At 40.1% G+C, this 13,396-nt stretch overlaps 1 protein-coding gene across 1 annotated transcript; it reads right to left on the bottom strand.

Moving 5' to 3' along the window:
- Window positions 1–3,972: 3,972 nt before the first annotated feature.
- On the bottom strand, window positions 3,973–7,219 carry LOC131906834 (trypsin-4-like). Its single transcript, XM_059257640.1, has 5 exons — window positions 7,180–7,219; window positions 6,062–6,221; window positions 4,912–5,165; window positions 4,389–4,525; window positions 3,973–4,122 (listed from the first exon to the last, which is right to left on the bottom strand). Exons 1-5 carry the CDS (start codon window positions 7,217–7,219, stop codon window positions 3,973–3,975), a joined length of 741 nt encoding a protein of 246 aa, XP_059113623.1.
- Between the last annotated feature and the right edge of the window lie 6,177 nt (window positions 7,220–13,396).

Here is a 13,396-nt window from a genome sequence, read left to right as displayed (position 1 = left end):
AAGTCTACTAGATCCAGTGGAGATGGGGAGAGACGGGGGAGGGAGGCTGCAGTAGTTGGTCTGCTACACAGGCAGGGGTAAGGCTGGAGGATCTGATTTAAAGGAGTCAAGGGTGAGGTAAAGGTCTCAGGTAGCTTACCTACTTCCCTGCCAGGGTGAATTCCTGAATTTCTCATATTGAGTTTTATTTCATTTGGCTTTTCTTCAGAGATTCTCTCTCTTCATTAAATTCTGGCTTCATACTTTGATTTTATTTTGTTTTATTCCACTGTTTGTGTTTTCATGATCTTCATAGTAGCAATTGTTCATTTCCTATTTAAACTCCTTGACCATGTTTGTTCTTGTTATTCTGAAATCTTCGTCTTGTGCTTTAGCTAAGTCACTTTTCTGGAGAAACATTACTATGATAGTACTAACTTTTGGCTGAGTGTACTGTCTTGTTTATTCATGTTTTTTTTTTTTTGTTTGTTTTGTTTTGTTTTGATGGGACCTATGCATCCAGAGTCAGGTCATAATTGTGTTTCCTGGTATGGAGACTTTGTATCCCTTTTGTTGAGTAGGTATTTAAATATCTGTTTCCTGTTACTCTAACTGATCAGGTTATAGGGTAACTGTATGTGGCTTAGGGTTCAGTGTTTCAGTGTTGAGGCAACTCAATGTGGATGTTCAAATGGGGTGTCAGAAATAGTTCCAGCTCAGCTTTAGCTAAATGAAGTTTCTAAGCCCCGGAACTGACCTTCTTTAGAAGTTAGAAGATTCTGACAGTCAGTCTTTAGGGGGCGCGGTGGTGGGGGGGTGGGGGGGAGGTGCACAGTACTTGTACTTAAGCATTGGGAGTCTGTGGCATTGGTGATGCAAATCTAAAAATCCTACCTTAAAGGTGAGGGGCAGAGGAGAGGGAGTTGAGACAGGTGTGGGGCATGTTTTCCTGAGCCAGGTCACAGGAATGGGTGGAGATGACAGTGTTAAGTCTGGGGCCCCTACCTGGACAGGGTGGTCCTTGGGGCACAAGAATGGGTGGAGTTGCCAGGATGTCTGCATAAAGACAGGGCTAAGGGCTTGTGCCATGAACAGATAGATGGGTTGAGTTGGTGTTAGGAACCTAGTATTTCTACCCAGAAATAGGTCCAAAATGGCACTTGTAAGGGAGGGATAAAGTTGGTAGTGTGAATGTGGTGTCCCTACCTAGAAGGGAGTGGAAAAGGGTCCCAGAAGACAAGAAGACTTAGTGTGTGTATGTATGTGTGTGTGGGGGGGCAATGGAAAGAGATGAGTACTACTAAAGACATTTCAAAATGTCACATCGATGCTAACTAATGCAGAAGCTTCTTTATATATATATATTTAAGGGTGGAGTTACCCTGTAACAAGTTAAAAATGCCCCTACTAGAAATCACACACTAAGAAATAAAAAGCCCATTGTCTGGAATGGGTTAAATCTTTTGGAATTGTTGGCCACCTAGATCCCACATATTCCCAAAAAGTACAGTTTATTTCAATTGCTCTTGGTTACTTTCCAGAACTTGATGATACAGCCCCATTGTGCAAGACACCAGATACCACATAAAAGAGTCATAGAACATGAAGAAAGCAAGTTGGTACTGATCCTGAAACTTCATTTCTATAGGCTAAATATCATAAGGCTGGTAAGTAACATTTACACTGTCAGAGCAGGAAAGTAATCACTAGTCTTACACAGCTTGAATGTTGTGATAGACAGTAATGATTGGCCTGGAAATACAGTGACAAACCTCATGGGAGTAACCAACCACTTTCTGATTGGATTTAAGGCCCACTCTACAAGTTGAAATTCATAACTGGCATCACTGTTAGGACCAAAAATCTATGGCCAGAAATATCACAGACTCTTGGGCAGAAGGTACTACTATTATTCTGCTAAATGAGCATAGAATTAAACTCACTATTAATGACTTGTTATTATATTTACAGAACAATGAATCTTTCACACCTCATCAGAAAACTTTTTTTTGCAATAGATGGTGATAAAAAGGAGCTCACAATAGGTCAAGGTTCCAAAAATGAGACTTCTGGGTGTTCAGCCCTAAATAGTATATCTATAACATACGACTTCCTTCCAAGGATCAGGGACAATTGCAAAAGAGGGTATAGAAAGAGTATAAGAGCCAGAGGTTGTAGATGACAATAAGGAAATATTGTCTTCTGGATACAACAGGGTAACAGCATGTATGAACTCATAGTGGTTATGACAGCATACACAAGAGCCGTGAATACTTAAGTCAGACCAAATCCCAGCAGGGAGCTGGCAGGAAGGCATGAAGATCCACCAATAGCTGAGGAATTACTGACAATGGATGGCTGTTGGGAGAGGTAGAGTCAGTTTTTTTTTTCTGAGAATGTAAGCAATACTCCAGTGGATTATCACACATCAAAGAATACATGGGTGGCACAAATAGGATTTGATGTGTCTAAAAAGATAAAGAAAAGAACACATCCTGGATAGATAGGGAAGAAGGGGAGATTCGGAATGAATTGAGAACATCAATATAATCAAACTATAATGCATGAAATTCTTAAAGAATTAAAATATTTTAAATGGAGAATTAAGCCTGAAAGCAAGCCAGTAAACAACATTTCTTCATGGTTCATGCTTTTAAACTCTTGCTGAGTTCTTTCCCTGACATCTCTCAATGATGCACTGTACCTTGAAGTTTAAGTCACTAAGTTATGGTTGGTCAGAGAGTTTTATTGCAGCCATAGAAAGGAAACCATGAGAAAGGCAAAATAGAGCCCCATATTCCCTGAGAAGAAGCTTCAGTGGTGTCTTGAACATTGAGGGAAATCAGGAAAGTGTTAAATCAGAAAAAATGCAATGAGCAAGAGCTCTCTATAAGTAGACAGATTTCATGGAAGGCTGTAACTGGGGAATAATTTCAGGAAGTGCATGGAAGTGGACATGGATGTTTGTTGGTGAGGATGGGCATAAAAGATGTCAAAAATCAAGTAGGATGGGCTCTTCCTCATCTGAGACCACCAGTAGGAAGAGAAAGGAGGCCAGTAGTGGGCATGGAAATAGCTAAGCAATTCTGACAATAACCAGTTCTATCACCTTTAAGGTATGAGATAGGGTGCACAAACAATCTTCTCTGAATTATTGCATTGTAGCTGTGGCATTATAATACCACTACAGAAGGGAACCTGAAGTAAATGTAAACATGTCTATGGAAATTCTCAAGACAGTACATGCACATTAGTATTATTGTGTGAGATAAACAGAAAGCAGATTGCTTAGAGATATGAGTGGTTTAGATCCAGAACCTCTTATTTCTTCTATAGAAACACAAGTGAGAATTAGGTATGCCCACTCTTAGGATGGAGTAGAACTGCATTAGCATGAACACTTTCAGGTAGAGAGCCTGCTCTGTTGGTGCAACCTATGTTCTAAGCATTCAGTAGCCTGAAGCAAGAAAATGACAAGTTTAAAGCCTGCTAGGATTACAGAGCAAGACTTTGCATCAAAGTTCCCAAAATGATTATGAGGGAGGGAACTCAGAAGCCAAGGTGGTTAATCATTGCTAAGGTTTACATTGGGTACAAAGAGTTTCTGCCATAGTCAAAGAAATCAGTAGTCTTGTCTACCACAACAGTGTATGCATACTTTACAACTTCAAATCCCCTTGATGTACTAAGGAAAAAAAAATCTTTAACTCTGCTATTCAGACATGACTTATCTTGAAAAAGTAAAATGAAATAAACTCCCTAATATGGTTCCACTGAAATTATTGTTCTGTTTCAAATGTTGCTGATGATTGTTTCATGAGGCCCATGTTGAGTCCAGGATAACTTTCAATGGAGAATGTCTGCCTTATCACAAAGCCCTCAGAAAAGAGCTTGCCTCCCAGAGCTAATGGACTAGAGAGGTCAGACAGAGGAACAGATTGTGATGGCAAATGTACTTTATTGACACAGGGACTGAGGAGGGATTGGGGATCTCTAGTTGGCAGCAATTGTGTTCTGGATCCAGTTCACATAGTTGCAGACCTTGGTGTACACACCAGGGAGGTTCTTCTGGGCACAGCCATAGCCCCAGGAGACGACGCCCTGAAGTTGTCCATTGCAGACCACAGGGCCACCAGAGTCACCCTGGAATGGAGAAATACAGTGTTTAAAGAAGTGTCATGAAGAAGAAAGATCACCTCTGCTCTTACCTTAAGACCCGTTCCAGTCACCTTCTGACTCCATTTGTTTTTCATTGAAACACATCCTCTAATCTTACTAATGAGATGAAACAGCCAGAGTAGAGCTCACTTCCCCCATCTCACTGCTTGAATCTCTAGTCTCACAATACTGAATATTCAAATCCCCCTCCCTGGAGAAGAGGGGTTTCATATGCAAAGGGAGCCACTCACCTGGCAAGAATCCTTGCCTCCCTCAAGGAAGCCAGCACAGACCATGTTTTTGGTGATTTCTCCAGGGTAGGAGGCTTCACAGGCAGCCTGAGTCAGCAGAGGGGCATCCAGGCACTGGAGCAGGTCTGGGTTATTCACTTTGAGAAAAGGTAGTAATCAAAGTAGAAATATGTATTAGAGTACCCTGAGGAACAATAATTTATCCCTGAAAACCATGGCTAACCACCAGAGAAATCATTAAGAGTATAAATTCCAACCAAGAATTATAGCTTTCTAAAACTGTAAAATGACCATTGTTGATCTTGTTTTCAGTATAATAACACACTGTATATTTGTTCTCTTTAGGTTACAGGAAGTGAACCTCTTGGTATTTTGTAGCCCTTTACTACCAGGTATACTCTTCTTATAGTTGGTACTTCAAATATATTTGGAAGGTGAAAACAAATAAGTTCAAATCCAGACACATGTCTAGTTTTGGAAAACATGGGGAGGAAGGGATGGAGTAGGTAAATGTCATACTTACCACCTGAGCTAAGGGTGTTGCCCCAGCCAGAGATTAGGCACTGAGTGCCAGCAGGTGCACAGGAGGTGGGCAGAGCTACAGGGGCCACTCTGGCATTGAGGGTCACAGGGGAAGCTAGCTTGATCAGCATGATGTCATTGTCCAGGGTCCTCGAATTGTAATTGGGGTGCCTGATGCTTTTGGCAGCACTGACAAACTGCTCATTGCCCTCAAGGACATTGATGTTGTGCTCTCCCAGTCTCACTTGGATGCGGCTGTTGGAAAGAAAAGACATGGTTGAGAGTTTCAACACATTACCCAAAACACACTACAGGTTCCAAAACTTCATGTTCAGGGGTAGCTCAGAGGAGAAGCTCTTCAGTGATGGACAATTTTTCTGGTTAGGCACCCTGGCCCTTTAATCTACAGAGGTTGTTAGTATATAGGGTATAAAATAAAGGAGTGCAGTTTGGACTGGTTTTTGACCTGCCATACTATAGCCCCTGATACATCCAGGGATGTGGACCCAAGTTTACATTTGATGTGCACTTCACCCTCTGAGTCTTTTTTAACTACAGTAAGAACTATGACAAATACTTCTTCCTTTGTTAAAAACTATTACTATGTAGAACCTAATCCTGTGGAGACCAAAGAGTTGTGCCAGGACTCATAGCAGTGTGACATAGGACCCTAGAGAGAAGTTTACATTCTTGATTTCACCTCCAGAAATACTGAGCCAGAATCTAGCCCTGGGTTCAGTGTTTTAAGAAACTTTGTCATCTTTGTAACACATACTCAGGACTGAGAACACACAGTAGAGACTGCATTGATTTAACCAATATTTAGCTGTATTTCTGAAAACTTGGTATTTATTTTTCATTTTAGCTAGTGGTCCTTATACAAAGTTCTCGTCTGACTTTCACTGGTGTCTATAATAACAAGATCAATTGTTCTGGGTTTAATCCTTGCTATATTATGGGTTTGTTTGGGGAAGTGAGAGGATTTTTATTCTGGATCAAATTTCACTCTTACTCATGATACTTAGCTGCTGCCAGCAATTCTTTTCTTCAAGGCTTTCCCTAGTTACATTACAACTTCACTACTTGCCCAATGCTATGTTCTAATCATGTCCTAGCCCATGAACTCTGCATCCAGGGGCCCCATCACTTACCTCTTGTAGCAGTGAGCAGCAGACACCACCCATTGGCTATTGATGAGGGAACCTCCACAAAAGTGGTACCCAGAGTTCAGAGACACCTGGTAGGGCACAGAACTCTCCCGGCAAGTGTATCCTCCGACGATCTTGTCATCATCGTCAACAGGAAAAGCAACTTGAATGGAGATAGGAAATGAGAATAAACCAATTTATCAGGGTGCTAGAGGGTGAATCCATTGGCTCTATGGCAGCTTAAACCATTAGAATTTCTTACTGAGCATGATGAGAGTAGGAAAACTGGGATCACTCTATGCACAATATGCAACATGGATTGTAGGGCTTCCCAGTATTGCATTTTGCAGGACAGATAGGTAGTTCCTACAGGGCTCAGATCTCTCCTAAGCATCAGGGTTGGGACAGCAAGAACTATCTAAGAACGCACTTGGTGGGATCCCATTAGAAGCTAGGTTTGCCCACGGCCTGCTTTATTTTTATGTCTATTACTTGTTTGTGCCACCTGAATGTTAACTTTTTAGAGTGTCAGAATGATTTGACCTAGGCCAGCTTCCCATAGAAATCAGCTCTGTAGACTGAGGCCAGAATAGAAAGGAATTCCCAGCCAACTCAGACATAACAAAGGGAGGGTCAGCAAATGGCCAATGTAACAGCACTTCATAACTTTCAATGCGTGACTGGTAAGATTCAGTTCATCTTGGGACTTTAAAACCCCAGCAAACAGACAAGACACAGGACACATAAAGTGTCTCTAATGGTCATATCTTGGGCAAAAATAAGTTTTCCATGTCTTCAGAAACACTTTTTCTTAAAAGTATCTATGGTGGAATTATCACAGTGTTGTGGAGCCAAGTAGTGTCCAATCCTGCTCATTTCACGGAACCTCTATCAGTCCTACCTTTCAACATTCCCTGCTTTTGGTACCAATTACGAAGAAGACTGTTGGTGAGAGCAGATTAAAGGGGAAGTGAGAAAGGTTAAGTATGAGAGCCAAGGAAAATGGGTAGAAGATTTGTGAGGCTGGTGAGACTATCAGAAGATAGAGAGACAGCATTAGGACAGTTCATATATTCTAGTTAATTGGATGGAAAGAGCGTGGAGAAAGGCATGAAACTCACCAGCAGCTCCCACAAGGGCCAGGATCAGGAGAGCACTCATGGTGGCAGAAGGTAGTGAGCATGGGAAGAGAGCCTCAATTTATAGCTCCCTAAGAGGAAGGCGTAGAGTGGAGGGGTCATTGTCCTCCTGCACAAACATAACTGCACGTTTCTCTTTCCCAGAGTCTTGCATCAGCTTCGCCTTTTGGCACCCTTGTCACTAGGAGACTTACAGGTGACAAGGAAACTTTTTTTCCTGAGGCCAGAGAGTGGGAATCAATGGTTCTTAAGATGTCACTGGCACAGATCAATCAGAGGAAGTCAAGCCCCTGTCTATACAGTGGGATTCCTAATGCTAGGAGATTAAAGTTAGGAAGAAATAATAGCATCTAGGATCCTTAGAATCCTCTGACTTTGTGGATATTATTGAAGAAACTTCGAGGATGGCCTGGTTCTGGTAGCTAGTGGGGACGTTTGGAAACCCCCTATTGCCTAAGACATTTACCTGTGAACCTGAGTAATCTACTGAATAGGAATATGAAATATAAGGGCTCTGAAGTCCTCAATTAAAACAGCAAGAATGAAAAAGTAGGAAGTAAGGAGTTCCTCACAAGTTTGGGCTTTTAATTGTCTCTTTTCTAACCAGGCTCTTGGGTAGCAGGTGTCTTGAAGAGGATGGATGAAACTAACATAGGCTCTTCCTTGATTCATCACAGGGAAGGAATACTCACTCCAATACTGTGGTCTTCTTCCCGATTGACTTTTGTTAACATGTGCCATTTCTAAGAGTCATCAAGGCCCCAGAACTGCACTAATTTCAAATACCCTATATTCCAGGAAGATGCCTCTTGACATAAGAGTATATGGTGTTTTGGATATTAGAAAATGTTTGGACAGAGTCTGGGCTCTGAACAGAGAATCAGCTGTGTATTGATATGGAGAGATTATGTCATTTTATATTTTGTATGTAGCAAGAATATCATGCTACGTGCAGCCTTCAATTTATTGAGGTAAAACCTGGCTAGCAGAGTTTATTGACTGATGATGGGTCAATCTGAATCTAATTAAAGAGTCAGTTATAGAAACCTTGCTATCAATTGCTTATCTTTCATTTTCTCCATTCCAACCTTAGGCCTAGGGAGATGTAAGTTGGAGTTGAGATTATGTATCAGTTTTCTGAAACATATTGAATGTTTCAGAGACGCTAAATAAAGGTGGAAAAACTTGGCTTTAATTGTGGCAGTTGTGTTGGTGATGGTAAAATGACTGGAGACTGGAAAATGTAAAATGAGCTACCGGAAATGCCAACATTGTTTTCATAGGCTATGCTGTGGCTCTGTTCTCAGTATTGTTAGACCAGCTTTACAACAAAGTCCCTCTGCTAAGTGCTCTCATTTCTGCATCCTGCATCGCATCTAAAGAGATTGAGCTCAAGCCTAAGTGGTAGATCTGTCCTATTGAACAATGTCTGACAGATTTTAGAAATTCTCACATGTTTACTTTTCCCAAATGTTTTAGTATGAGGAACTCAGAAAGGATGCATTCCAATGATTCATTTTTACCCAAGAAATTAATCTAAAACTGGCATGCTTCCCCAAAGCTTCTGGAAAACATGGAATTTGTCAGAGTGTGAGATTTGCTGCAGGTGACTGTCAAATAAAAGGTCATCATGGAACAAATTACACATCCACTTACTTCTTGCAAGCACTTGTCTCCTGGCATAACATGAACACATTTGCATTCCATTATGTATTTTGTCTCAGACTCTTACCTTGCCATGTAATCCCATTGGTTGCCTGCCACACACATTTGCACACAACTCTGTGTTCACAGCTATATCATAGTATTGAAGGATTTCACTATGTGTGGTCTAGAATTTTCCACAATGTAGTTTAGCATGCTGCTTGCTGGCGTTTGTTTGCAGGACTCCTGCTGTAGAGGTCAATTATTTTCTTTAGTGTCTACCCATTTCCTTGTACCCTGACACGTGGCACACAGAGAATAAATTAGCAACATATAAGAAATGAATTTGGCCGGGCGGTAGTGGTGCACGCCTTTAATCCCAGCACTCAGGAGGCAGAGACAGGAGAATCTCTGTGAGTTCTAGGCCAGCCTGGGCTACCAAGTGAGTTCCAGGAAAAGGCACAAAGCTACACAGAGAAGGCCTGTCTCGAAAAAAACAAAAAAAAAATGAATTTGGCTAAACGGAGTTTGGGATTGGTCCTTGACACTCCATGTAAAAGGAACCATCTGAGGACGTAAGCACTTCTGTAGCTCAAACTTGAAGATCAGCATTCACTTCTGTAGCTCGCTCAGACTTGAAGATCAGCATTCACTTGATACACTGTCACAGAGTGGACTCTTTCTATTTTCTCCTTACTGTAAAAGGCAGATATTTTGAGCTTGTACATCATTGTTTTCATTTTCAGGTCTTCTCCAAATTCCTTAGCTCCTTCTTGAGCTGCAGTTCCATATTCTACTCTATAACCCACTTGTTACACTCCAGGCTCCCTTCCTTTCAGATCTCAGCTCCTTTACTTCATTTTTTCTCCTCTCCAAAGAATTTTGTTTTATCTAAGAAAGTTTATGTCCAGAATATGTTGTCCTACATTCACTAACTTTGGATAGTAAAGAAAACTCTATGTTAACACACGCACGATCATGCATGCGCGCGCACACACACACACACACACACACACACACACATACATTCTGAAGTTTTAGAGAGAGGCTTAGGGTCCTAAGTTAGCCATGGGTGATCAGCTTATTGGAGTAGATCATCCCCTTTCTGCACTACCTCTCACCAGTCATTTGAGTTTATAAATCACATGAAAACTTTATGCCCAGGGAAATGTCATTTGCACATTGTATTCATTCTCAGATTTCATTCACTGTAGTAAAGTAAATGGAGAAGTCTCCATTGATTGTGGATTTAAAGTATTAAGGATAGATTGAGGTTTCAGATAGGACAGTGTATTAGAAATTTTCCCCATGGCACACATACATAAGAAGAGTCAGGGTAATATTGAAGAGCCTGTGTGAAAATATCAGAGTCCCATCTCTGAGAACGTACAGCCAGACTCCATCTTGAGGAGGGGCCTACTGACTGGGAGTGAGTGATTTTAAGGATTTGGAAACAAAGAGAAGTAGCATAAGCCAGCTAGGCTGGGGACACTTGGCTGCACATTTGGCATAGAAGATTGCCATGAGAGTCATTCATAGAGGAGGTCAGGGTCTGGTGTCCATGGTAAGCACCTTAAGCAGTAGGAAACTGGGGCTTTGGAAAGTGATTCAGTTTGAGGCCTTGAAATGTGACAAAGAGCAAGTCTTTGGCCTACACATTATTGGGGTCACTGAGCACTCCAGAACACAGGCAGTTCCCTGCCTCTGTTGCTGTGTCTCTGCTGTATATAGTTTTCTGTCAGGCAAGACTGAGAATTCTCAGCCCAAGACCTGTGGACCCCCCTATTCCTCAGTCTCCTGAACTCCATAAGATGATTTGCTGCTAGGAAGAATCTGAAAGCATTGAAAATAGCCAGAAAGGCACCTCCTGTTCTGCCACTTCAGTGCAGATGTGAATGCTTATCTTACGTATTCCCGAATATACTCAGGATGCACTGCTCAGCTTAGATGTTTGTGTCTTTGAAAGAAAAACCAGAGAGCCTCTGAAGAAAGTGAGAACACTTCCAGCTCACAAGGTGCAAAACTCACTGAGGTTAGGGCAGGCTCCAGGCACTCAAACTAAGGAAGTTTCTAAAGTGAAGATGCAGATTTGACACTGGCAGCATCCATTTGACCTTACAGCCTCATGCCACAAGGCGAGTGGGATGTCACCAATATGGTGACAACAGAGATGAAGTACAATAGATTCCAGGCAGGACTTGTAACACTCTCCCTCAAATAAGTTACACTTACTAGAGGACTCAGTGAGGTCCTGCTTTATATCTTAACTTACTTTTTGCTCTATTACTTTTTCTTTAAATTTTTCTTGTAATTCTCAAATTTGGTATTTGTTTTATTTTAAAGTATTTTATACTCGGGATTTTTTATTCTTATATTCATCTGACTTCATGTACATATATTTTTTCTTATTTTATATTTGCATTTAAATCTCTTGCTCTTTTATTCTCATTTCCTCCTTTTCTTGCCTTTATTCCTTTGAATTACATTTTAAATATGTATTTATTCTTTGAGAATTTCATACATGCATATAATGTATTTTGATCATTTCTATCCCTGATAACAGTACATTATGTTTTCTGAATTTAATTTTATGATTTTTAGTGGCATATTATTTGAATGTAACTATCCTTCTATTATGGATGAACAAAAACATGAATGATTTATTGAAAATGGTCCTATAGATTATACATATTTTAATTTTACCATACATTATTCTGGCATGCATAGCACTAAAATTACTACCCAACCATAATGCATGCATTAATTTTTAAAAGTATTGTCCATTGATTGGAAGGAAATTTTGTTGTTGTTATTTGTTTTTCAAGATAGGGTTTCTCTGTGTAATAGTCCTGGCTCTCCTGAAACTCACAGGCTGACTTTGAATTCATAGAGATCTCCCTATTTCTGCCTCCTTAGTGCTGGGATTAAAGGTGTGCACCATCACTGACTGGCTGATTGGAAGGATCTTTTACTAAAAGCAAAATACATAAAATTAAATTGAGAAGAAGAAAAGTTGAACATTTCATCTATAAAACCTTGAAAAATCATTGGTATGTTTCTAAAGGGAGACTCCTAGGTAATTAGAATTTTCATATTAGGCCATAGCCATATAAGGAAGGCATTAAAAATTCAAGTCATGGCAGAAAATACACAAAATCAATTGCAATCACTCATAAGAAGCACTGAAGAGACAATTTTTAAGGATCAGATACATGAAGTATTTAAAAACTCATTTTTGATGCTTTAATCTATCAGAGTAGCTTATCAAACATTCTGAAATATATATATCAATAAAAATCCATGGATTATTCAGGATTCCACAGCAAAAATAAATACTTCATCTATACCTATCAATGTGCTAGACAATGATGGGAGAGTTAGGATAAGAGGACACTTACAGGACTTCAAAGTATGAGAAACATGGCTAAGGAAATGATCTTCACTCATTGCAAAAGAAATGTATTTAAGCTCCAGAAAAATTATTTTTGCAGAAACAGACTTTTTAAAAGCTTGGCTTCTCTCTTTGATCTTAGAACTTCTTACCTGTGTTCTCTGGTCCATTCATCCTACCTCCTGGATAAGTGGCTTCTGTGTGGTCTTCTCTCTTCACATTCTTGGGCTCTTTTCTTTGGTTGACAAATGTGACTAGACATGACTTAAAGAAAGCAAGATTCATTTATGTAAAATTATCATGATGCTTGCTTGGAGTCTCCCAGTAATGATTATTTCTATCTCGTTACTGTGCTTAACAGTACTGTACTTAGTAGGAAAGAAAAGATACTTTCTAAAGTCTAGAAGTTTGCCTCTCTGAATGTTCCCTGACATTTACATAGAGAGGTTTTCAATTTTCAAGTGCACACAACTATTGTCTATTTTTTTTAATTTTTAAAGATTTTTTAATTTATTTTATTTATTATATATACAGTTTTCTACTTGCATGTATGCTTGCACACCAGAAGAGAGCACTAGATCTCATTAGAGAGGGTTTGTGAGCCACTATGTGGTTGCTGGAAATTGAACTCAGGACCTCTGGAAGAGCAGCCAGTACTCTTAACCTCTAAGCCATCTCTCCACCCCACTATTGGCAATTCTTAGCTACAGTGATAAAATCAGACTTTAAGGTGAGGATCACAATATTTTGAGCTGATGAACTTCTAAAATGACCACCAACTAACTCAGAGGGAAGGATACACACTTCCTCAAGAAAGGAATGAGTTAAAATCAAGAAAGTAATGCCATCAAAGTTACCTTGCCTAAGCTACTAAAATGTTGATTACTGTTTTCCTTAAAGAAGGAATCTCAAAATTACTAGTGCTACATGGAAGCTTCCATGAGGCATTCCATGGCAGAAGTAATAGAAATGTTTACAGTGTATTCAGTATTCTCTAGGAAGTACCTTCACCCAGAAGGATTAGGTTTCTGAAATCCTGTAACAGTACATCCCTAAGCAAATGCTACTGATCAGGGTCTAAGCAAGTTTCTCTGGAAAGAAAAAAACATGTTTACACCCTTGAATGAAAACATATAAATGTCCCATAGGCATTTATTTTCATTT

The sequence above is a fragment of the Peromyscus eremicus genome, chromosome 3, assembly GCF_949786415.1.
Source record: "Peromyscus eremicus chromosome 3, PerEre_H2_v1, whole genome shotgun sequence".
Taxonomy (NCBI): domain Eukaryota; kingdom Metazoa; phylum Chordata; class Mammalia; order Rodentia; family Cricetidae; genus Peromyscus; species Peromyscus eremicus.
The sequence above is the reverse complement of the archived record's forward strand: the minus strand, read 5'-3'. Positions and strand labels throughout refer to the sequence as shown.

Excerpts from the sequence above, each read along its gene's own strand:
- LOC131906834 (XM_059257640.1), bottom strand. The coding sequence starts at position 7,219 with ATGAGTGCTCTCCTGATCCTGGCCCTTGTGGGAGCTGCTG. Across the intron at positions 5,166-6,061 it reads GCTGCTCACTGCTACAAGAG|CCGCATCCAAGTGAGACTGG; the intron begins GTAAGTGATGGG and ends TCTTTCCAACAG. Across the intron at positions 4,123-4,388 it reads GAGGCAAGGATTCTTGCCAG|GGTGACTCTGGTGGCCCTGT; the intron begins GTGAGTGGCTCC and ends TCTCCATTCCAG.